The sequence below is a fragment of the Typha angustifolia genome, chromosome 12, assembly GCF_048772165.1.
Source record: "Typha angustifolia cultivar Huaian chromosome 12, ASM4877216v1, whole genome shotgun sequence".
In the NCBI taxonomy this organism is placed as follows: Eukaryota; Viridiplantae; Streptophyta; class Magnoliopsida; order Poales; family Typhaceae; genus Typha; species Typha angustifolia.
The window spans coordinates 8402678-8427926 of NC_133250.1; the positions used below are offsets into that span (position 1 = coordinate 8402678).

Here is a 25249-nt window from a genome sequence, read left to right on the forward strand (position 1 = left end):
TATTACTCCGTATACCAATCAAGTTCGGCTCGAAATTAAATTCAAATCTAATCCATGCATCGGACCAATCAAGCTCGGCTCATTTCAAATACGAGTGGACCCAACAGTTGGATCCAGATGCAATTGGCATAAACACCTCATGGAGTTGTGTTGACAGGGACAAGACCCTTTGATTTTGAGCACCAAGGATTATGGCACCCCCAAGAGGGTGATCCATTTATATATATTCCCTGATCCTTTTGGGACCATTGGCTGAGTAGTCCACATTCTTGTTGTCCTTCTCAAAAGAAAAAAAATGCCAGTTGAGTATAGTTTCAGCAAGCAGTATGTGCATATGAGTCTAGAGAAATTAATGTCATTGTTCTATTTGTTGCAATATGTTGTCATAAGAATCCTAGTTGTGACAGCTGCTTAACTGGAAGGTAGTATGAAATGAATAGTATTGCCAAGATAATCCAGCCATGCCACCAAATTTGTTAGCAATACCTTCCAATTCTAGGTTAATTGATAAGGAAGCATTGGCTCAAAAAAGTTTGTTCCCTCCTGTCTAACCTTGTAGTTTATTGAATTCGTTAAAGAAACTTTTTGTTAAATAAAAAATTATCGTGTTCTCTAACTGTTTTTAAGGTTTTTAGAATAATCGGTGAGTTAATATGTTAGCGGATTCATAGATTAGAATATGATTTTAAATTCTGTTATTTAAAATATGAATTTTCTTTGTTCATTTAAATTATAAAAGAAAAGTATTAAATATAAAATATATAAATTAATGTCATCTGAGGGGCTTAAGCTTTTAGAATGGACTGTACATCTGAGCAACACTGTCTACTTTATCTGAATGAAAATTATTTACCTTAAAGTCTGCCGACATGATGCTAAAAAGAAACAACCTAATGAAGCTAAGTGTTTAAAGTTAACATAGGTGCATAAACAAGGTTATTGGGATTATGTGAATCTTTTGGGGTCCCATTATTCATCATTATTATCCTTGGAATATCATTATTTAGCTTTCCTTTTCTTTTTCAAGGGGCGTTTTCTTTTTCTTTCTTTGTATTGTGCCAATATAATTTACCAATTGGAATTGTTTTAATCTTATCATTAGTAGAGAACATTGTAGCTTGCTTATCACAAGAAATGGATGTTGCCATCTTCCAATCTGCTATGGAATTTTTCTAAAAGTCACGCTTCCCAACCAAACAATTGCACTGACACACCAAGGGAACTTTCTCCTTGTTCTTTTTAAGCATTTATACTCTATACTTTACTCCTAATATGCTTAGATTTCTCTATATTTTTTATACCCATTTCCTCATTCTGCCAGACCCAAGTGGGAGGCTTGCTTGTTCCCTCCCTTCTTTTCTCCATTACAAACTACCAAGACAGCAAAGCCTGTGAGCTTTTGTCATGGCTTCTGTCATCAGAGAGAGGCATGAGGAAGGCATCAGCTACCTGCTTCTTCTGAGCACAAAAGGCCAGCAAACAACTCAGAAGTGAAGGGAAAGAGAAAATCCCGTCAATGATTTGAGCACAGTGATTCCATTGATTCATTTCTCCAAGCTCTATAATTTTCAGTATCTGAGTGTATCTTCTCTGGAGCCCATGAGTTCAATGGGAACAAAGAAGAGAAAACTTGAGGTGCTTCTGACGGCCTTCTTCTTGTGTTGGGTTTCTATAGATGCTATGCTTTCCCCTAAAGGGGTTAACTTTGAAGGTAGGTTTGATTTATATTTTTTAAGATTGTTATCCTCATTTGGGCATGTTTATTTTGTTGTTCAAGTTGGGTGTTTTGTTGCAGTGCAAGCACTAATGGGCATGAAGGCCTCACTGAAGGATCCTCATGGTGTTCTTGATAATTGGGACAAGGACTCTGTTGATCCTTGCAGCTGGGCTATGATTACTTGCTCTCCTGAGAACTTAGTCATTGGTCTGTAAGTATCACCACGAGGAGTTCTGCTTCAGTTTGCTAATCTGTTTGAGAGCAAATCCTGAGTAAGTCTGGAAGAGATTCTTATCTTGTTTTCTTGCTCCTTTGAAGGGCTGCTCCAAGCCAAAACCTATACGGTACTCTTTCTCCAAGTGTAGGGAACTTGACAAATCTTGATTTCTTGTAAGTATGTAAATTGGTCTAAATGGTCCGTTAGTTCTTGTGCTCTTCCTTCTTTGTTTCTTACTTAATCCCTGATGATGTGAGACCATGGATATGCTTAAAGATGGCAAGTTTTGGTGCAGGCTTTTGCAGAGCAATAATATATCAGGGCCAATACCTTCAGAGATAGGAAAGCTTTCCAAGCTTCACCAGCTTGATCTCTCAAACAACTACTTGTCTGGTGAGATCCCCACCACATTAGGCAACCTGAAGAGCCTTCTTTACCTGTAAGTGAAAATGTCAAGAGGAGATCAAGATTAGTTTGTTCACTTTTACTTGTAGTGATATATTTTGTTTTGGTTCTTTGTAATATGAGTGCAGAAGGATTAACAATAACAGTCTCTCTGGACCATTCCCTCTGTCTTTGACCAATATCTCGGAACTCGCATTTTTGTAAGTCATGTGGCTTCTCTCTTGCTTGTTAAGGTTATCGTTTAATTAATGTTCATGGCTAAGGAATCTATGCTTCCTATTCTTCAGGGACCTTTCTTACAATAACTTGAGTGGCCCTGTACCCAAATCTCCAGCAAGAACATTCAAGTAAGTCTTCCCTTATTTTGGCTTTTTCCAAGCTTTTGGATTAACAGGAGAAAGGTTTAATTATTCATTTATAGACATACCTTAGTTTTCACCTAGTTTGGAAAATTACTCGTATGAAATATTAATTATGCTTCGTAAAAGCAGCATAATTTTCTTATATCTCATCAGAAAATAGAGAATCTTTTAGGTAATTGTGTGGATTTGCAAATCTTTCTCTGTTGATCACTCTTAGGGGCTAAATCCTATATCATTTCTCATAAGGCCTAGTTATGGTTATTGCATTGCTGAAGTCATCTTTTGTTATCCTGCAGTATTGTTGGAAATCCTTTGATATGTGCTGCTGGTTCAGAGCAAGAATGCTTCGGAATGATGCCTATGCCAATGTCATTCAACTTGAACAATTCTCAGAGTATTATTCACAAACTACATATATCTACAAATTTCTGGCTAAGTTTTCCTTTTACTGTTTCATATAGTAAATTTTTGAAAAGAATCCTAAAACTGTGAAAGCAAGTATGCTTGTTAACGTACAGTATTTGATTATAGTTTTGACAAGGCTGCTTCAAATGCTATCCCTGTGGAATTCAGGAAAAGGGGTTAGACTAAACAGGGAACAAAATGTTACCGACTACTTGGCAGTTGTAAATCACTAGTCATGTCTATAAGGCCAGAGTACGGAGAAACATTTCTTTTTGTCTCTTTTGGAATTCAGAGCAACAATTTCTTAGTCATATTGTTACCTTCATGAGCAGTTGATCCCCCATTGTTGGAGCATCTAATGTTCCATTTCTTCCGATCATCTCAAACAAGTCTTTTGTCTCTCTCCGCCACTTTTCTGATACATTCAGCCATCAAGTATCATGTTTTCTTTTTTTTTCCTAATTCTCCTTTAAAGTTACCTCATCCTTTCCTTATTTCTCTAGCATCCAGACAAGTAAACTTTTTTCCTTCAAGAGTACTCAATACTGTTATAGAATTGTTTCATTTCACTGTTTTCCCTTTTTTCCTTTAGGGAACATTGTGTTTGTGTCTTTTACGTTCTTACTCAGAATACTTTGACACTTACAGATTCTATTTACTTTAAGCACAGTTCTATCTTATTTAGACTTGCTTTATTGACTGTTTCTGACCTTCAATTTTTTCCTTTCCATGCATTACTTTTAAGGCTCTCCGGCTACTGGAAGGACAAAAAGTCACAAAATAGTTCTTGTTCTTGGATCCAGCATGGGAACTATATGTTTACTTGGCATCATTTTTGGACTTTTTGTATGGTGGAGGCGAAGGCATAACCAGAAAATCCTCTTTGACATTCATGGTAAGCCCTGTCGAAAGAAAAGGTGAAAATGGTTAGTGCCAAATAGCCTAAAGGTTTACTGCAACTTGGTTTCCGGAGTGTTGACCAAAATTAACATATAATTTGTGGTCCTAATACATAGTTAAGTTATCATATATTTCCAGAACTGCTTTATTTGACGCTAGTGACTGTATAGTCCCCTTGAACTGGAACTAAGTTGCAGTTAGCATTCTGTCATTCATTAAGATTTCAGAAAAGAAAAACAAATCCATTGTAACCTTTATTCCTTAAGCCCTTAATATGTTATTTGGCATTCCAGACCAACGCAACGAGCAAGTTTCCCTAGGCAACCTGAAAAGGTTTCCATTCAGAGAACTTCAGATTGCAACGAATAACTTCAGCAGCAAGAGCATACTCGGGAAGGGAGGCTTTGGAAATGTCTACAAAGGTCAGCTACATGATGGAACGCTGGTAGCTGTTAAAAGGTTAAAAGACGGAAATGCTGCTGGTGGCGAGACCCAGTTCCAGACTGAAGTTGAGATGATAAGTTTAGCAGTTCACAGGAACCTCCTTAAGCTGTATGGATTTTGCATGACAACGACAGAGAGGCTTCTTGTTTATCCCTACATGTCCAATGGAAGTGTGGCATCCAGGCTCAAAGGTAAATTCGATAGTTTTTTTTTTTTCTTTGGGACTCAAACCCATGAGATTGGTTTTATTGTCTTTTAACAGTACATGATATGGCTATGCCATCACGTAAATTGCTTTAGAAACTTAATATCTCACGGAACTCATAGCTTCTTGAACTCAAACAGTAATGTAGCATGAGAGGCTTGCAAAATGATGATGGTTTACAAAATAAATGAGATTAGCTACTGTAAATAAATTTCTAATCCTTGACATCTGAACTAAAAACAGATGATGGTAAGTAGTTGTGACATCCTTGGCAACTCATTCCTATTGTTTTTCTCTAACTAACATCAGCAGAGAAAGCAACGGAAAATTGATCATGATTCATGACAAATATGTCTACTCTTTTATACAGCAAAACCGACATTGGATTGGAGTACGAGAAAGAGAATAGCTCTTGGAGCTGCAAGAGGTCTACTATATCTACACGAGCAGTGTGATCCCAAGATCATTCACAGAGATGTGAAGGCTGCTAATATATTGCTTGATGACTACTGTGAGGCTGTCGTAGGAGATTTTGGGCTTGCAAAGCTTCTGGACCACCGAGATTCACATGTCACCACTGCAGTGCGAGGCACGGTCGGGCATATAGCTCCGGAGTATCTCTCCACAGGGCAATCTTCTGAGAAAACAGACGTATTTGGGTTTGGAATTCTTCTTCTTGAGCTGATTACTGGCTTAAGAGCTATAGAATTTGGAAAGGCAGCAAATCAGAAAGGGGCTATGCTTGAATGGGTAAGCACTTTGAGTAATCTATTAGTCAACAATATTCATATTTAGTTACTTATTAGGTACTCAAAGATTTCTATAATGTTCAGTTTTGCTTTGCATTGAACAATGAACCGAATGACTGATTTAGTACTGAATTACTGATCATTCTTCAAAGTTGTGCAATACACATAGGAAAGAGAGTGATGCAATAAAAGGGCACCATAATATTATTATTTTAGTTTGACTCATTTGATGTTCACAATTCTTCTTGTAGACCATTATGACTATTTAGAGTTTCAATTGGCGATCATTTAATTCTTACAACTCATCCTTCAATTAGACTCAGCTTGACAAATATATATATATATTTTTGTCTTCATCTGACACCATTTTAAGTGACTTTTTTTTTTTCTCTTCGAATGGTTTTAACAAGTAATGGTTTCATGCCTTTATGATCTTATGCTACAGGTGAAAAAGATTCACCTAGAGAAGAAGCTTGACATGCTTGTGGACAAGGACCTGAAACACAACTACGATCGAATCGAGCTCGAAGAGATGGTCCAAGTCGCACTACTATGCACACAATATCTACCTGGCCATAGGCCCAAGATGTCAGAGGTGGTTCGCATGCTCGAAGGTGATGGGCTCGCCGAGAGATGGGAGGCATCTCAAAGGGTCGAAGTGCACTCATTCAAGGTGCCTGATCTTTCTTCATCGGAGCGCTTCTCGGAGCTGACCGATGATTCTTCGCTGCTGGTCCAAGCAATGGAGCTCTCTGGACCAAGGTGATTATTGATAATAATGAGGAATAATAGTGCAGAATTGCATACCCTGGCAGTTTACAAAAGAATAGGTTGTATAGTAAATATAGGAATCCATAGGCCATATAGCTATTTGAAGATGGAAATGTAGGTTGAGAGAAGTCTGTAGATTCATATTTGAGATATGGTGAGATGTGTCTTGAGATTTGTATAGACAGTGCCAATTTATGATTATTTGTTCATGAGAAAGGGAATAGGTGAGACTATTAGCTATACAGATAAGAACCTAATAACTCTTTTGTTCTTTTTGGCTGCTGATGGATCGTTTAATAGTTATAAAATTTTATTTGCAAAAGGAAAAGAAGAAAAAGAAGAAGCTTGTACTTTCCACCACTCTGCTAACCAAGAGCTACTAGAAACTCACAGCATTTTGTTCCCCTTATTTGTTCCTAGATTGCATTTAGCCCAAGAATATATTTAATGCATAGAATCTTTGATGGTATGGCTAAATATTTCGACATTACTGGTCGACCATTGTAGCATAGTGATTGAGTCATAACGAGAAGTTATGAATTAGAGTCCTCTACGGACCTTAGGAAAGGAGATAAAAAGCTATTCCAGACATAGCCTTTTAATGTGTAAATACTTAAGAATGCAAACTGTAACCATGCACCGGTAATTAGAGAATTACTAAGAAGATATGATCAACTAATTGTAGCAAGGCATCTAAATTCGTTTTAGTTGTTTAGCCATAATGAACAAACCATTAGCTTATTGCGGACTAGTCTACACGTTAATAACAGCTAATATTATAACATGAAACATTGTTAGCGTCTGGTTAATGCTCGAGAATCACATGAGAGAGAACATGATAACTAGTGAGCATCATATATATATATATATATAACTAAGTAGGGCACCATAATGTTATAGCTCTCTAAGGTTGTATGAATGGGAAGTGTTTAATATGACCCAAGTTGGAATATATAATTCTTTAATACGCAAAAGGGTAAAAAAACATCAACCGATCTTGTACTAAAAATAGTAAAATAAAATTTAATTTTCTTTTTTTTTTTAAAATTTAGGAATAATTTTATTTAGACCTTAAACTATCACATTCCGTTCAAGAGAATATATATGGATATATATTTTTTAGTTTAAAGGGTGTATATAATAATAAAAATATTCAGAGAGTGTATGCGTAAAATTATCACTTAAATTATAAAACTAATTAAAAGATAAGGTGTTACAAAGTAATACTGAAACAAAATTTACATATATAATTTGCTACCAAGAAGATCATGAGATCAAATGTCATGTATGAAAAATTAGTGGACGACTTACATAAGATTTAAATCAGTTGTTGTCTAAGATCTCCAACTTATGGATTGAAGAGAGCCGGTGGAAGTAAATATAATTCCCCTTTGGAAGATGAGGTTTGGAAATTGGGGGACCTTTGACATTTCAAAGTAACAAACACGTAGATTTAAATCTTTCTTTTGTTTCATCCAAAAAAGAAACTCTTTCTTTTGATTAAAAAGTTCCTTCGTATAAAATTAAAAAAAATTATTGATTTTGCCTCATGTCACTCGTCGACCTTTGAGGCTCGATCTCTTGACTTTTTCGGCAACAAGAGAGATAAAAGAGAAGAGAGATCTGTCTTAATATTATAGTAGCATCTTGCATTCATAACCAACTCTCCAGAGGAAGGAGAGAGACAAGAGAAGAGAGAGAGAGAGAGAGAGGAGTTGGAGGAGAGGAGACCATGGGCTGCTCGTTCTCCGGTCTCAATGCCCTGTACGGCACGATGAACGGGGGAGGCGGCGACGTGTGGATCAACGAGAACCGGTTCCGAATCTTGAGGCAGCTGGGGGGAGGAGGCTCCTCCTCCATCTACCTCGTGAAGGAGCTCGTCTCCGATCCTGGGAGTGGTCTTGCGAAGAAGAAGACCGTCGACCCATCTCACATCTCAGGTCTGGGTTTCTAAATCCGGGCGCAAAATGGCCCCCTTTTTGGGTTCTCACGTTCTTCCTCAAGGTCCATCTTTGGATCCGAGTTTGATGAATTGGGTTCTTGATTTTTATTGGGTTTCTATGATTTGTCGGTGAAGTGTTGTCCTCAGATCGGGATTTGATGAACTGAGCTTGTCCTGGTTTCTGGTAATTTGGTTGATGATTCATATTTTATTCTTATTTTCCCTTCGTCGTCCATCTTTTCTTTCTTTATCAGATGATGGGACATATGCTATGAAGAAAGTTCTCATTCAAAGTGAGGAGCAGCTAGAGTTGGTTCGGCAGGAGATCCGTGTTTCTTCCCAGTTTAAGCATCCTAATTTACTTCCCCTTATTGATAACACGATCATTGCTATCAAGGTAGTTCAGATCTATTTTGTTTTGGTTCCTCATGATCTTTGTAGTTTTGAGTTATATACAATTTTAGAAAATTTTCATACAGCTCCTAGAATGTGACTTCTTTTCTTTACATTATTGAACTTTCAATTAATTTTTCCTGAGTAGGAGATAAGCTAAAGTTGAATTTGTCAATATTCAGGATCTACATTAATCTCTGAGATAAGCTAAGAGATGAATAAAGTAATTTTGGTTTCCATCATCCTGAAATTTGGCCAGTTTATTGTTAAAGAGCTTATATTATTAATACAAACTCCACGATAATATAGAATACTGTTCTTGTCTTTCAAGTCAATTTTGGTATCTTCTTTCTTAGTAATTCGGGCAATCTTATGTGATATGAAACTTTACATTTTTTTTTATATCCTACCCTGTACAATAGTTGTATTTGAATACTGTACTTCATTATATTGGTATAGGGTACACAAGAAGGATCAAGGAATCATGAAGCTTACTTGTTGTTCCCGGTTCACTTGGATGGGACTTTGCTGGATATTGCCCAAGTTATGCAAACAAAGAATGATTTCTTCTCAACAATTACTATTCTTCAGATTTTCCGACAGGTAATACATGTGATAAGATCCTTTTCTTATTTTTGTTTTTCATGTATTGGTAATGATGATAGAACTACTAGAGGTTACATTTTATTACTGATAGATTTCTAGTGCTTTAAAATATTATCAGTTGTTTCTATTTCTTCCAACAAGCTGGTGGTTTATAAGGAGATCTTTAATGACAGAAATTTCACTGGAATGTCTAGTTGTCCACAAGTTTTTTAATGACTAAATTTGCACTGATATATCTAGTTGTCTACAAGTTTTCAATTATTTATGTTTTCAGTCTCTGTGCAGAATGAATGACTTGCACTGCATATTATCTTTATGAGACATGTTTCCATGAAATGCTACCTCTATATTCTCATAAATCTTGTCTTTATTTGGAAGTACAATAAGTGCACACTGACTTAAAGAGAAGGAAAATGATGCTTCATTGAGATTCTTGAAAGAATGACACTTAAAAGAATAAACCTGCATATTCTTTCTTTTGTACTTCACAGACATGATATTCAAAAGAACAATGTAGAAATCTAGCATGCATAAACCAAACTAGTGAAGCATATCATCTACATTCTTACTTTATATTTGTGAAGCAGATCGTGAAAGTATGGAACCTACTGTTTTTCCATGAGAACACACATTCTTGTTTTTGTCTTTCCTTAGTCCTATTCTTCATATCATTCTTCTGATATACTCTATATTCGCTAGCTTGAATGCTTTGTGTACATGCATCAACTTTACATAAACAGTCCCTACATGACTCTTGGCCTTGTGGTATATGTAGCTTTGTGCAGGGTTGAAGAATATGCACAGTTTTGATCCTCCATATGTTCATAATGATGTCAAACCTAGTAATGTCCTCATAACTCACAAAAAGGGACAACCACCTGTTGCTATCTTAATGGATTTTGGAAGTGCTCGCCCTGCAAGAAAAGCAATTCGTTCTCATTCAGAAGCATTGCAGTTACAGGTAATAATGACTTTACTTTGTTCTCTATGAGAATAGCAACCTTGTTACTTGCAGTTGATTCTTTTGTGTTATCTTTGCACTATATATGAAGGCTAATTGTAAACCAGAAATACCTTATGCCATGTCACTTTCATGATTTGCGTAACTTTGGTATCTGACCCTAATATAGGTTTCATGTAAGCTATTTTGATGAAGTAGTTGGTGCCTTAGTGGTTGTTTGGTTCTATAATGCTTTTGTTCCATTCAAAAAAGGAATTTGAGTTTGTTAGGGAACTCCCGTGCACTCATCATGTAGCAGGATAGAGATCTCTTATAACGATGACGTGGTTTTCTCCTTTGCATTATGTATTTATGTGCCTTGAGCTTCCAGGGATGAGTCAGCTACCTCTCCGTCCTCCCTGTGATGCATTGATTGTAATATCTGTCATTCAAGTCCAAGAGTTGGACTAAATGGAGGATCGTGATCCAACAGAGAATTGTTTGTAAAGTTCAGATCTTGATTCTTTCAAAGTGGTCCAATAACAGACAAGTCCAATGGCCATAAATTTCTTCATTAAGTTACCTTAAATCACTAAAATGTTACATCAAATGGACTGTTTTCTGTAGTTCTGTCATGATTTTCGTTTGCATTGATCGTCTTTACATATTTACTTATTTGTTGTATTTGGTTGTTATTACTCATTGTGATGATTTTCACATAGGAATGGGCTTCTGGTCACAGTTCTGCACACTTCCGAGCTCCTGAATTGTGGGATTGTCCAGACCATATTGACATTGATGAGAGAACTGATATATGGTCCCTCGGATGCACACTGTATGCCATGATGTGAGTTTTCCTTGCCTGTGTTTGTATTTCCCATTAAATGCAGTGGACCTTTTGTATAAATTATTTTCTCAGTTTATTGTACTAAATATCCTTCTCTAGATACTCTTGCTCTTGCTACTATAGTTGGTTATCATAAATTGGAAGTACATTATTCTTATCATCCTTTGCACTATGATGGTGAGTAGAACGTGAAATTTTCCTTTGTTTTACGTGAAACTCAGTTCTATTTTCTCCTAATTTTAACAGGTATGGAAAATCTCCATTTGAAGATGTACTCGATGAACCTGAAGGAAGCTTAAAGTCAGCTATTATGAGTGCAGAAATTACTTGGCCTGGAGGGCCTGATCCACCATACCCAGAGGCTCTCCGTCAGTTTGTAAGTTGGATGCTTCAGCCTCAACCCGCTGTTCGACCTTGGATCGATGATATCATCATTCATGTTGACAAGCTCATCACAAAGTACTCATCTTAAGCTCCAAAAGGTTCTTCTGCAACTGTCTGTATAATTTATAGTGCATCCACTTTATGCCATTCAATGTGATAAATTATATCCATATTTGTTACCTATGTTGTGAGGAATAAGATCTCTTTCTTTTTTGTAGTCTCTACTGAAACATTAATTAATTTCATTTGTTTTCTTTTATACATTATATCATATATTCTTATAAAAGTACTCTCCCTTTAGCCTAGTTTGAGATGTTTGGGATAAATCTACTCTCTGTGATGCCAATTTGACATATCTTTGCACAATCACGAAGAAACCTCTATTTTCAGCTTCTTTTATAGTTTGTACCCAAATTGCTCCTTTACATTTTCTCTTCAAGGTTAATGAGGACAGGAAATCATCATTTTTCATTTCCCTTATGTGTAATCAAAATTAGGTTCTAAAAAGTTAAACTTACGAAGAATAAGGGAAATTTTCAAATAACACTGTATATTGGGCGATCAGATTGGGCCTTCTGTTGGCACAGAGAGGATCCAAAGTTATGCTAGAAACCGACTCAATGAAGGCGGTCAAGATCATCAAAAAGGAGCTGAACACTCTATGGAGTGTGAGGAATCTGGTGGAGGAATGCATACTCCTAGTTAATACTCTTTGTAGTTTTAAAATTCAGTATATTACAAGGGATTGTAATATGGTTGCAGACTGGGTTGCATGCAGGGAAAACAAGGGTAGGGCCTTTCCTCTATGAGTTATATAATATTTTGTCTTCTGATTCTGGTGTCAGCTTAGCTGGTGCTAGATCAAACCATAGCTAATACAAGCTCTGTTCTCAAAAAATAAAATAAAATAACACAGTGATGAACAACCCTCCATCCTTGAGCTATTCATAATCTAACTCCTTTTTGCCTATTAATTTTCATATAATATTTATTTTGACTATCTACCCATAATCCTAGCATATAGTTACTTAACTCTACTAATGAAAGTGAAAAAAAGTACCCCGGACACTCTCTAACCTAACAACACCACATATAAATAGCTCAAAGATGGTTATAATCAAAGTTAGAAAAATCGGGTCTAGGATCGAGGCGGCCTTCAAAAAATATGATACTAATTAGTTCGATCAATTGTATCGATAAACGATCGGAATAGACTTTTTAATAACGTAAAATTCTAAATATTATTTAAAAATATTAATAAAATTTTAAAATTTAGAAAAAGATTTACTAAAAATAAATAAATAAATAAATAAAATTATGGTGTAATAAAAATTAAAAAAGAGAAGAGATTAAAAGAAAATGAGTGCAAGAAAATCAAAAAAGAAAATCACGGTGTAGCGAAGGAGAAGAAGAATAAGAAGAAAAAAAATGGATAGAGCGAAAGAAATTAAAAAAAAAACTGAGAGGAAAATAAAGAAATAAATTTAAATATTATATACCAGAGTTCGTTGAAGTTCATCGAAATTAGTCGGAGCTAAATCTTTCCGTAAGAGAAACAAGAGTCATATGGTAAGGAAAAAAAAGAAGATGAAAGAAAGAAAGAGAGTAAGAGACATAGAGAGTGAGAAGAAAAAGTGAGAGAGAGAGAGAGAGTTCGGATCCCTGAATTTGGCTGGGGATTAGTCGATACAATGAATCATGGTTATAATCACACAGTTACTAAAATATAGGATATTATTTGAAAATTTCCCCAAAAAATTAAGACTAAAGGGCATACTTGTCTATAGTTATTTGGTCCTTCAGGTGGATTTGTAAGGTTACAATCCCCATGCATGTAGATGGAAAGGAATGGAGGACAGCACTCCACAGTGACATCTTTCTAACATATGGTGGAGAATTCTCCTCCAATTGCAGGGCCCCAGCAATCCAATCTCCCAAATGGGCCTTCAAGCTCTTGGCTCCAATCATCCCACCTTTGTCTTCAGATCACCATCAAAGTTGCTTCAGCTTCTTAAGGGCAACTACTGCTCCCCATCTGTGGCATGATAGCTATAGGTGTTGAAATTGTAACAAGACATCAATAGCATTCAACCTCACACTATTATCCACTGAAGGCTAATGATGTGTGGTAGTTTCTTGTGCCACCTTAGATGTTGCATTTAATTTGGCAAAGATTTTAAAAAGTTATTTTTATTTCCTATAAATTAATTAATTGAAGGGTCAAATTTACTTTTGTGGTCCTAAATTGTCTTCCCAAACTTTTATTTATGTCACTTAATTTCAATAGATGTTACTTATAATATAAAAAAACTAAAAGACCCCTTTTTATTTATTTTACACCAACTAATTAAAGAAATATTTTTAGTCTCAGCTTCTTTCATCTCAATCTTTTTTCACCTCTTTCACTTTAAATCTCATAAATCTATAATAAAAAAGTATATTATATAGATCTAAACAAAGAGATATGATCTACAATTTATAATTTAATAGTTTCTTTAAGGAAGAAGTGCACTTGGATTCTAAAGGAGTGGGGAATATGGATTGGATCAAATTCTTGTAGAATCTCAAAGTATCTCTTGCCTATCCAAATGCTGCTTCTGGGTATAAACAGAATAATAGAGGAGATCAATTTTAGGAATAGTAAAAGATAAAGAACTCGATTTAATAACAAAAGAGAAAAAGGAAAAAGAAAAATAATTCAACCCCAAAAGCCAAAGTGGCAGAGCTCTTCATCTGGGCCCCACATGATCCTCCACGCAATGCCGGCCCCACCAAGAACCAAAGTCGGCCACAAGATAACGGACCTGCCACTCTCACCCGCTCGTTTCTTGTCACGTGTCACATGTTAGATTCTGCCCTCCAACCTCCAAAGGTAACAGGCCATATCCAGATGTCAGAAGAAATTTAGCCAAGATCATAACATCATTCACAAGCGAAGGGAAAGCCATCAAATTTTGATCATATGAATGATATGGTGAAGGTAGAGAAGGGTGACTTCCCCCCGGCGGCGGCGGCGGCGGCGGCCGATGGGCCCCGCCGCGCTCCTGCGACTCGTGTCGTTCGGCGCCGTCAGCCGTCTACTGCCGCGCCGACTCGGCGGCGCTCTGCGCCGCCTGCGACGCCGACGTCCACTCCGCGAATTCGCTCGCCCGGCGCCACCACCGCGTCCCGGTGCTCCCTCCCTCGGCCGGGGGGTTCGTCGTCCGCCCGGGACTCTACCTTTCGAACAACGCTTGCCGGCTTTTCGAGACGGAGGAGAAGGCGGCCGCCGCCGCCGACACCGAGGAGGAGGACGACGAGGCGTCGTCGTGGCTTCTGCTTAATCCGTTGAAAGGAGGTGACGGGTACTCACTTGGCAACGAGGTTGATGAGTTTTTAGACCTCGGCGATGAGAATACTTTTAACGAGGGGCAGAAGGAGATGGAGTATTGCAATGGGAAGAGTGAAGGGAGTGAGTTCGTGGTGCCAAATGAGCAGCAGCAAGGCTTCCAGATAGAGTTTGAGGCATCAAAAGATGGATTCGATTATAGTTCTTCACTCAGTCACAGTGTAAGTTATATAGTATGGACTTCAAGTTATTACTGTTACACCGAGATGATAATAGCTAGGCTCGTCAATCTTCCAACTTTATTTGGAATTTTGATTTATTATAGAATTCAGATGATTCCATATCACAACCACCTTTTATCTTCATACTCATCTGCTTCTACTCGGAGAAATCTTTGATGCCCCTCATATTGAATTCAATAGAAAATTGAATTGATTTCTTCATACATAAAACTGATTTGAGCAATCCTCTAGTAAGCATGATTGACTTAGAATTCGCTCTGCACTCGTGATTCAGAGATGAAAGATTTCAAAATCGATTGAAACCATAATTTTGTCTAGCAATGTTACGCAACAAGATTTTGCTCTGATCCTCTGCATGCATGCAGGTCTCAATGTCATCACTGGAAGCCAGCGTAGTACCAGAGACTACTACTACAACAGACATGTCAAGTTCTTATCTCAGGCCTTGCAGCAAAGGCACCATAGACCTCTTCTCATGTCCTCCTGTTCAAATACCTCCACAGTTCATAGCTTTGGATAGAGAAGCCAGAGTCCTCAGATATAGGGAGAAGAGAAAGGCTAGGAAATTTGAGAAGACTATCAGATATGCATCCAGGAAGGCCTACGCCGAGACCCGGCCGCGAATCAAAGGTCGATTCGCCAAGCGATCTGACGTCGAACTCGAAGTCGATCAGTTCTTTTCTGCCAGCGTGTTGGCCGAGTCGAGCTACGGCGTCGTGCCGACGTTCTAGCACTATGTAAATATGGTCTTCGTGTAGAAGAATTCTATGGAATTATTTTCACTGTCTTTTGGATGATGACCGATGAAATAGGCATCCTTATGTAGTTGATCTTAAATTCAAAGGAACTGTAAAGCTTCAGTAATGGTTTCATTCATATTGAATAGAAACAATGAAAGGCACATCCAGCTCCACAAAGATTTATATTTTCCAAGCTCGAACGGCAGTATGTGTCTCTTTTGATCATTCATTAAGATCTAATAATGAGCTCAACTTAATTTGCTTATCATTTCTTATGAACTTATACAACAAAAGAGAGCGAAATCTTTTTCCTTACATTAGGCCCAAGTCAATGGATACGCTGGCAAAGACATCGTACTTGCCCCTGGGATGGGATGGATGGATGGTATCTTCTTCTCTACCAAATTTTATTCTCTTTTTTTTTTGTTCTAAATAATCTTACAGCAAGATCACATTTAATTGAATTTGCTGTTTCCACCCTACATTTTCCCTATTTGCATAACATGTATATGTATATATAAACCGATTACAAATAATTGGCAGTGAAGTTGAAAATATTGGAAATGTAGGGGCTGAGCTGCAAAATATGGTTGAGAAAGAGAAGAAAACTCCGCTATCTCTTCTTGTTCTTGCGGGAGTAGACCATCCCCCTAATTCCGTCGGGATCCGCGACGAAGCCTAGCGGGCGGTAGAAGGCGACGACCCGTGGCTCGGCGTAGAGCGCGATGTTCCCGACCCCCTTCTCCCGGAGCTCCGCCACGATCCGCTCCATGACGGCCTTCCCGAGCCCGATCCCCTGGTAGGACGGCTCCACCACCACGTCCCACACCACGGCGTTGAAGACGCCGTCCCCCGTGGCGCGGGCGAACGCGACCGGCTTCCCCCCCGCGGCCGAGGAGGCGAGCCAGACCACGGCGCCGGAGGCGTGGTCGAGTGCGCGGCGGATCTTGGCCGGGTCGCGGCGGGGGAAGCCGACGCGCGCGAAGACGTCGTTGAGGGCGTCGAGGTCGAGGCCGGAGGGGGAGAGGCGGACGGAGAAGCCGCGGGATTGCAGGTCGGCGTCGGAGATGGAGAAGGAGGAGGACGCGGAGGAGGAGTAGAGGCAGAGGAAAGGACTGGGGGTTTTGGTGGTGGCGGTGAGGCGGGAGAAGGAGTGGGAGAAGGAGAGGGAGAGGGATGGGAGATGGAGGAAGGGGTGGGATTGCATTGTTGTTTGTGTGTGGGAGGAGGAAGAAGGAAGTTTATCTTTGAATGAGTGGATTATGTTATCCATATTATGCAATATGTGATTTAGAATTATACTTTCTCTTCTTCTTTTTATTTTTTTTCTTTTTCATTAAATCAAATATAAATAATTAATAAATATAAATTTATAATAAATTAAGTCAACACTCCCAAGAATCAAATAAATTAAGATAGTTTTTTTTTTCTTTTTTGCATGTATTATCAAAATAAACTACCTTTGTAGTAGCATAAACAAAGAGTTCAGTTAACACTAGACCAACAAACAAAACTACTTCTATACATACTCCCAAAGCTAGTAAACCCCATGGCTTCCAAAGACACAGCAAAGCAAAACTCTAATGGGGGTTGTTAGATATAATCAAAATTTACGAGCTAGAGAGATCGATAAAAGGGAAAAAGAATTAAAGAAAACTATGGATCTTTAATCCCCTGAGTGTAGATATAATCAGTGTGAGCTTCCCTCCATTCTCTCATCATGCACCCACTATTCAAGCTTCCACAACCTTCTCTCTCACTTCTCGGATCCTGTCATAGAAGTAGGTAAGTCAAACACATACATAGGAAAGATAAATATTTAATGGTGGTACTAATGAGGACTCTATGTTTCCATACCAAGTTTGAGAATAAGAAGTTATAATACTAGTGTTCCAGTAACATGGCTTACATGGAGAAGACCATATTTATGGCATTGTTAACTTTGACCTGGTGCTACTTTCCAGGGCTTTGTACTTAAGTGTACGTTATATCGTGACTGAAAAGAAGAAGAAGAAAGTCTTGCAGAGAAATAGGAATAGGATCAAAGAATTCGTAGGCTTATATTATCATCCTCAACTCCTTGATTAATTCATTAATTTCATGTACCTATTGCTACTGAGGCATATACAATTAATATCTCAACTCTTTTCTTCTTCATTTTAGCAGTGGTTGAGAGTTAAAGAATGCTAACCAAATCATGAAGTTTGAGAGATATAGGAGACTCACAAGAGAGGTGAAAGCATCTGTAGACTCTTGTGCTCCTATGGCCAACTTCCTGGAATCAACCTCAGAGAGTAGTAGAAGTAGCAGTAGAAGAATAGAAGTCCTTGCCATCCTCTTCTTCTTCTTCTTCTTCTCTTTTACTTCTAAGCATGGACAGAAGAGGAGGTCAAGATGATTGTGGCTAAGTGTGCATCAACACCAACACCTATTGACAAGTTAAATAAGTTCTTTAAATCCCAACTTGGGCTCATCAAAGAATTCAAAGGTGATTATTATTTGACAAAAGATTGAGACAGGGATAGGCAAGAGTTGAAGAAGTTGAGGAGGAGAAGTAAATGGCATTAAAAGGTTGCTTTGGGTTTCATGACACCTATTCAAAGTCAATGTGTGGCACAATCTTCCTTCTCCCTTGGGAGTAGCACCATGGGAGACAAACATTGAGATGTGTTTCTTCCTGTCCTTGTTGATTAACCTACCAATCAATGCTCCTAGAAAGAAATAGTTGAAATATTTGCTGTTGTGGAAATAAATGCTGTTTTTTATTCTTGTTTTAGAGTGTAATTATTCTTAATTCTTTTTTTTTAATTATTTGTGTTTAATTGCAATACTAGAAGTCTAGAACATAGGGTGTAATTATTCTTAATGCTTGTAGACAAGTATAAATGTTCTTTTATTTTAGGGAGTATTGTTTGTTAATTATCTCTGTTTGCTGTAATGGAGTGCATACAGTTTACAAATGTAATGCAGACCAGAGCTTATTATTATCAATAAAAAAAAATAAAATATAATCAAGTTGCAAATAATTAAGCTTTCAAAGCCCATCAACTTAGGTCCACTAGAAAAATATGGATCAATATCAGCCCAAACCAAGAAGGAAATGAGGCAATTGGTAAGCTGTTCTGAAAGTAAAAACAAATGAAGAAAAGTTGTTTTCAAATTTCACATAATGATTTGTTAATCTTGATAAACTTTATATGGGTAGATTACAAATTATCCTTTTGTGATTATGTCTAAAATTAAATTACTGCATAAGCTTTCATTTCTCGCTGTAATGAAATTGTTATCTTTTCCTCGTTATCCTCTTCCGCACAATATTACTAGTCTTAAATCTTAGTTATTATCTTGCTAACACTGTTACTACTTTAAACACATAACCATGGAATAAAAAGTTAATCTCAACATCTTTAAAATACTCAAATAGTGAGATAATTAATGTAAATATGGGTATTATGGTGATTTGATGACTCTAGTAATGACTATTTAGTTTTTCTTTACTGGTTTAGACCCCATGGGGGAGTAGTATGAGAATAGGCATGCCTAAAGAATAACAGGCAAGCCAAAAACCAAATATGATTAGCATTTGAGTGAAGAATAAGAGGCTCTATTATGAAGTAGGATTACTTATTCATAATTTATATCTAAGCACTATTTATATTTAGTATAAATTAAAACCTGATTAAAATGTTATTAAATGACGTCGATTATAAAAAGTATACGCTCTTGAAAAAAACTACTGGAACTAAAATTATAAAAATATTGTAATTAAATTACAAAGGCTCCAAATTAATTCAATTAATCTTTGGATAAAGTTTTCTAAGTCTCCTCTTTTCATGAATATTGCCTCGACATGTATTTGATAGACTTATATCCGACCGTAGAGGCGGCAATCGGATTAGGTCAAGTAAAATTACACTGGATTAGATTTAAGCGAGCATAAACACCGTCATTTATTTAAGGTATAAATCTGTATACATATTGAAAGAGTAGACACAGACTCATTTATGACACGAACCTGATCACGTCTATCTCAACAATAATTGGCCTTCAAATGAATCATAAGTTGCATTTATTAAACAAAAAAAATCCAAGTATGTTTTCTAGTACCAAAATAGTGCTCATCACCATAAAAAACACTGAAGATTAGCATGCGCAGTATATAAATTTATTTGCACTTTGATTGACAATGACATCAAGAAAGATAGCGATGGAAAAAGCATCGATGACGACTATGAGATCGACTTATTTACCATTTGATTAGAAAGAGATTTGGCCTCATTAATTAACTTTAATATCCACAAACTTAGATTATAGTTACTTTTCTATCTTATTATGCTAGCAAATTTAAACACTACTAGAGTGCAAGATTGCTTTACCCTTATCCCACTATGTATGTATACTTATCTAAGGATAAACATGACCAAATCCATTTGTTAATATTCCATCAAATAAATTAAAAGGTCTTCAACTAGAACTAGCTTTAAAGCAAGCACTTTGATCCACTGTCTTATTATTATTTTAGCATGCATTCCTTTCATTTAAGGGTTATCATGTTATGATATCATTTGACTCGTTTTAATTTACTTTTATTGTGATTAAAAATGCATTAATAATTTAAAAAATAAAAAAGAATTTTAAAATAGCCTTAAGAGAGTTTAAGAGAGTGGTTAAAAGAGAGTGTCAAAGGCAAGTGGATAATATATGCGAATAAAACTATAATTTTTAAAGGATAAAAAATGGTTAAATATATTTTATTTTCTCTAATTTGAGTGAATATTATTTTATTATTCTTAATTTTATTTGTATTTCACTACATTTTTTTACATTTTTGACAAAGTTGCAACCGTTATATTTTACTATTAGGATTAAACAATGTCGCAACTTTTTTACTTAAAAATTATCTTATCCTTATTAACTTTTATTTTGTATCATAAGTTAATAAAACCATCTCGAATTTTCTCCCGGCATACAGATTTATTTAGTAGAAATAAAGTCATTTAATTCATTTCGTTATCATGTTAATAACGCTTAGATTTATGGTGTAATTAAAAGTGTAGAAAGACATAATAACACAAAACAAACTAAAAAGGGGGTGAATTGGAGTGATTCTCATCCAAAGCAAAGATGAGTAAATTATATTTAACCTAATAAAATTAAAAAGAGTATTTAAGCAAATAAGAGGGGCTTCTTTTGAGTGGTATACTTTGAAATTAAATCTAACATAAGAAAAGTTATCAAACATGGTGACTTGGGCTCTTGTAGCTTGTGGGCATTAGTGTGGGTGACTTGGCCACTACTTTAATGTACCGTACACCTCACACCAATTCCTTTGTACAATCTCCTTTCCCTCATCTCTTTGGCATCCATTATTGCCTCAACTTTGGTAATTTACTCCACTTCTTTCTTCCAAAGTACATGAGCTTCTCAATGTTCTCATGGATGTCTTCTTTCTTCTCTTTTTTTACTGTTCTTTTTTTCTTTTTGACCGACAACTATATATGTATTTATTGAGCTAAAAGGCTAGCTTGATTTGCTTTTGACCTCACTATCAATTTGGTGGACTTCTAGGTTTATAAAGCAACAAACTTAAATAGTATGCTATGCTTATTTTGAATATACTGTTAATTATATTTCGACCGTCTCAACTATAGATGATTGTTTTCTCTATAATTTGACTCTCTTAATTATTTAAAATCATCAAATTGCCGATACCATCGACAAAAAGTTGTGGTGGTGATCGTGATATATATATTTAGGGTTAAGGTTTGGAAGAAAGAGGACAATTAACCGACGAAAATAGTTAGGGTTTTGGATCTATGTATGATGAGGGAGAAGAGGGTCTTATTATTGCGATTTGAGAGAAAGAGATGAGAAAGGGATAAAGATTGACGAAAGAGGGCTTAGTCTATAAACAAAATCATGTGCTAAACATGTGACAATTTTTTGTCACTAACAAAAAGAATTTTTTACATAAAGTTGATAGGGTGAAACCGTGAAAGTGATAATGACCAATAGTTACTATTGAGAGAGTCAAAGCATAATTAATATTTTAAAAAAAATTTAAGATATTAATTAGTATAGCAATATTAGGGTTAAAAATACTTAAATCTCTTTGAACTATCCATGTTTTTCACATACAACCTCTAAACCTTTTTTTCTTTGTATATCTACGTAGACCTGCTGAGCTTAGAAAATTCTTAATTCAGAAAATTCATATAGTTACTCTTTTTCTTAGTTCAAGAGTCCGCATAGATAAAAACAAAATTTAGAGGTTATATATGAAAAACAGAGATAGTTCAGACTTCAGAGGGGTTTACGTAGAATTTTTTACCAAAATATTAATATCTATTGAATATGCCAACTTCTATATAAGTAGTTAATCAAGCTCTAATTAGACCCAACCTCTCATATTATTATGAAGAGACCCACCAATTAAGAAGGTCAATAGTCATCATATCATGATTCTCTCTTCTCTTTTCGATCCCTTTCTTTCCCTCCTTTTGCATGCTATTATCTTGCATTCCTATCTCTTTAATATCATCAGCCACATTAGAAAAGAGGACAAAAAATAGTGGTCAATAAAGTTATAATATAGCATGCTTTATCTTTTAGCTAGCTTTCCTTGGTGTGACTTGTTCATGTTGCAATATATTCATCTATGTTAATTAGGTTAGATTAGACATCTAATCTTCCAACTTAGGCAACTTAATTTTGATCATAAGTGTCTGATAATCAGTTGACTTAAAAATTTAAAGCTATTAAATAATGGACCAATAAACCTCTCACATGCGGCTCTAATTCGGCGCAAAAGTTTAAGTAATTAGAGAGAAAAAAAAAACCAATAATATTGTTAAATAACTGTTAATTACTCATTGACTACTTTAAAAATAAATTTATAGAACTTATAATTTATGTTCTAACACTCTGCGTAACAATTTGATAAGTCGGAGAAGTGAATTTGATTTAAATTGATGAAAGTTTTATATTTTACACAACAGATATATTTAACACGATTCAAACTTAGGAAGTCTACTTTGTTAATGTATTAAAAAAATTAATTAACTCATCGACTACTTTAAAAAGCTTAAACTATTTAGAGAATGATGATGATTTTTATGTTTTATATTTTTAACAAATGTATATCCTGTCTTTTTAACACAGGGTACCCCATATTATATATATATATATATATATATATATATATTAGGTTTAAAAGGACCATCACTTAGACTAATGAAAGTGGATCATTCAAAGAAGTGAGAAGCCATTTCCCCCACTAGTAGATGAATATAACAAGTTATATAAGCGTGCAAACTACTCTTCTTGATGTAATGTGAAAGAAGATGATATGACTTCATAGTGGAACTTGATGTGTGCAAAGACGAATGAACAAAGCATAAGGATTATTATCCCCTGAATTGGATGGCAAACTTTATGAAAGGTCCATACGTATTTCTTGCCTGCTAAAGTAGCTAAAAGAAACTTTTGAGTCTCTGTAGAAAAGAGCCCATTTAAGACATTCTCATGCTTGTCTCTGTAAGACAAAGTTGCAAAGAGTTGCTCACTTCACATCCAAGCCATGGACATGCAACATGAAGACAACTACCTAAGCATAGTTAGACTCTTCAATTCTGGATCTACTCCCCAAATTCAGGTCATGGATACTACTACTTTTTTATGTGGCAACTCAACATCCGATGACACCGACGAGCGTCAACTACTGAGCCTCGCGGAGGAGAGGAGAAAGAGGAGGACCATATCGAATAGGGAGTCGGCTAGAAGGTCGCGGGCGAGGAAGAAGATGTATATGGATGAGCTCTGGTCGCGAGTCGTTCATCTTCATGCGGTAAACCAAGCACTTACCGGCGAAATCAACCATGTCAGGGAAGAGATTGATCGCATTGTTCATGAGAATGATCAGCTCAGGAAACAAGTAGGTGATTTGCAAGAGAAGCTCAAAGGACTTCAAATGAAGCTAGCTTGAGAGTATTATTTGTATGGTGGCATTGATTCTGATATAATAAAAGGTAGGAATGCATAGTAGTTTTAATTGTAGCATGTATTGTTAGGAAGTATGATATCAATCTTTTGGCACTTAATTTCCTATCATTATTAATATTTTTAGTCACATCTTTAGAATGTGAAGACTCTCTCCTCCACTGAGCCTTGCAAATCTCTTTTCCAAGTGTTGAGTTTATATATTTTATTGATTTAGTTCAATAATGGCTATTCACTAACATTGCTCATAGTACAATCCTACTATAGATCTTGAGGAATGATTGAGGGCATGGAAACTATTGATGGACAAGTATGTTGGTGGAGGTGGTGGATCATGTCCATCTCCAAACAAAGAAATTTGCTATAAAAGGTAAGAGCTTGATGTGCTCGTCTAAAGCTGCTTCAAAGCTTTTCCTTTTAGGGGGTCACAATGCCTGTCCTATGTGAGCTTGTTTGTTTCTGCTCATTTGATACCATTAGTTTGCAAGATATGCTAGTGGCAATTTGATGAAGGCATGAGCTATCATTATTTCTCTTTTACCTATCAAAGTAGAATGATAAGCGTGAAAAAGACAATTTCAAATATAAAGAACTTTTACGTAAAAATATTATAAACACGCGTAAAAAAAATTATGAATTTAAATTCGGATCAAAACTAATAACTAACGATACTGTAGTAGTTCCAAGAACGACTTGTAGATCGCCCATCGATACCTGTAATTATATCTATATGATCTTACTCGCTTAAACCCACGATGCATTGCTTCTCGTGATTGAATTCCAATCTCAATGACTCTCGAGGTTGATTCTTCCGTTTTGGTGACTATTAAGATGTAGCTCTTTTAGATTTGATGTAGATACGATGAGTAGAAAATTGATTCTAACATATTTTGTCCACAAAATTAGTAGAAAAGTGAAAATTCGTAATGGCATTTGAACACGACACTGTTCTTTTCAAAATCTCTTCATTCTTGTTAGAACTATTCTTCTGACATGATGACATAAAAAGATCTCTGACTCTTTTTATTTAGAAAATTTGCATATAAGGACCCTATTTTTTAACAAAATTATAGTTTACACCATATATTTTTACTATTTACAAATCAAGCCTTATGATTTAGCAAATATGTATAGATAACACCTTATCGTTAAATCTGTTAGTTAAATTTACTAAACCTCTAGGTTAAGTTAACTATACTAAGAAGATTATAAAAAATATCATCAACCAAATTATACTTACTCAACCCAACTAAACCCAACATAAGCCAACTAAACCTAACCACTAAACCCAACCCAAGCCAACTAAACTCAACCCAACCTAACTAAATCTAACAAACTAAACTAAATTCAACCCAACCCTCCTCTAGTATTTGATCTAAACCTAATCGTCCTCCTTTCTCCCTCCTCATCAACGTCCACAATGTGATGGTGGGGAGTGATGTGGTGATCAAAGTTTCGGACACCGGGGTTTGGGTCGAGCACAAGATCCCCTATTGAGGATGCACGCCTCCTTGGCTACACCGCTAGGATTGCACTGGATTGGGGGGCTGCTTCAACTCGAACATAATGGCTGCCATGCTAGATAGGTTCCATGTGCACTCCTTTAGCGGCAACTCCGCTGAATACTACGGCAACAGTGTAGCGATTAAGGCCT

General features: G+C 36.3%; 5 protein-coding genes across 5 annotated transcripts; 4 read left to right on the plus strand and 1 right to left on the minus strand.

Moving 5' to 3' along the window:
- Positions 1 to 1074: 1074 nt before the first annotated feature.
- Positions 1075 to 6359, plus strand: LOC140772679 (protein NSP-INTERACTING KINASE 1-like). The gene is made up of 11 exons (XM_073114857.1): positions 1075 to 1711; positions 1796 to 1928; positions 2036 to 2107; positions 2230 to 2373; positions 2468 to 2539; positions 2627 to 2686; positions 2998 to 3095; positions 3852 to 4001; positions 4300 to 4641; positions 5026 to 5405; positions 5850 to 6359. The coding sequence occupies exons 1-11, from the start codon at positions 1600 to 1602 to the stop codon at positions 6168 to 6170; spliced, it is 1884 nt and encodes a 627-aa protein (XP_072970958.1). The 5' UTR covers positions 1075 to 1599; the 3' UTR covers positions 6171 to 6359.
- Positions 6360 to 7767: 1408 nt separating this feature from the next.
- On the plus strand, positions 7768 to 11507 carry LOC140772680 (uncharacterized). Its single transcript, XM_073114858.1, has 6 exons — positions 7768 to 8115; positions 8372 to 8514; positions 8970 to 9113; positions 9892 to 10077; positions 10779 to 10903; positions 11150 to 11507. Exons 1-6 carry the CDS (start codon positions 7908 to 7910, stop codon positions 11373 to 11375), a joined length of 1032 nt encoding a protein of 343 aa, XP_072970959.1. The 5' UTR covers positions 7768 to 7907; the 3' UTR covers positions 11376 to 11507.
- Positions 11508 to 14287: 2780 nt separating this feature from the next.
- Positions 14288 to 15733, plus strand: LOC140772060 (zinc finger protein CO3-like; the record flags this gene model as incomplete). The annotated part of the gene is made up of 2 exons (XM_073113946.1): positions 14288 to 14836; positions 15223 to 15733. Coding segments are annotated over 2 exons (915 nt in total), but the record flags the coding sequence as incomplete, so codon positions are not given.
- Positions 15734 to 15974: 241 nt separating this feature from the next.
- Positions 15975 to 16847, minus strand: LOC140772681 (serotonin N-acetyltransferase 2, chloroplastic). Its single transcript, XM_073114859.1, has one exon. The coding sequence runs from the start codon at positions 16802 to 16804 to the stop codon at positions 16211 to 16213; it is 594 nt and encodes a 197-aa protein (XP_072970960.1). The 5' UTR covers positions 16805 to 16847; the 3' UTR covers positions 15975 to 16210.
- A 6329-nt stretch (positions 16848 to 23176) lies between these two features.
- LOC140772061 (basic leucine zipper 43-like) lies at positions 23177 to 23581 on the plus strand. Its single transcript, XM_073113947.1, has one exon. The coding sequence runs from the start codon at positions 23177 to 23179 to the stop codon at positions 23579 to 23581; it is 405 nt and encodes a 134-aa protein (XP_072970048.1).
- Positions 23582 to 25249: the final 1668 nt, after the last annotated feature.

Bases quoted from the DNA above. Each gene is read 5' to 3' on its own strand.
- LOC140772061 (XM_073113947.1), top strand. From the start codon at position 23,177: ATGGACATGCAACATGAAGACAACTACCTAAGCATAGTTAGACTCTTC.
- LOC140772681 (XM_073114859.1), bottom strand. From the start codon at position 16,804: ATGCAATCCCACCCCTTCCTCCATCTCCCATCCCTCTCCCTCTCCTTC.
- LOC140772680 (XM_073114858.1), top strand. From the start codon at position 7,908: ATGGGCTGCTCGTTCTCCGGTCTCAATGCCCTGTACGGCACGATGAAC. The intron at 8,116-8,371 runs GTCTGGGTTTCT...TTTCTTTATCAG, and splicing joins CGACCCATCTCACATCTCAG to ATGATGGGACATATGCTATG. The intron at 10,904-11,149 runs GTGAGTTTTCCT...TAATTTTAACAG, and splicing joins TGCACACTGTATGCCATGAT to GTATGGAAAATCTCCATTTG.
- LOC140772679 (XM_073114857.1), top strand. From the start codon at position 1,600: ATGAGTTCAATGGGAACAAAGAAGAGAAAACTTGAGGTGCTTCTGACG. The intron at 2,108-2,229 runs GTAAGTATGTAA...GTTTTGGTGCAG, and splicing joins TTGACAAATCTTGATTTCTT to GCTTTTGCAGAGCAATAATA. The intron at 2,540-2,626 runs GTAAGTCATGTG...CCTATTCTTCAG, and splicing joins ATCTCGGAACTCGCATTTTT to GGACCTTTCTTACAATAACT.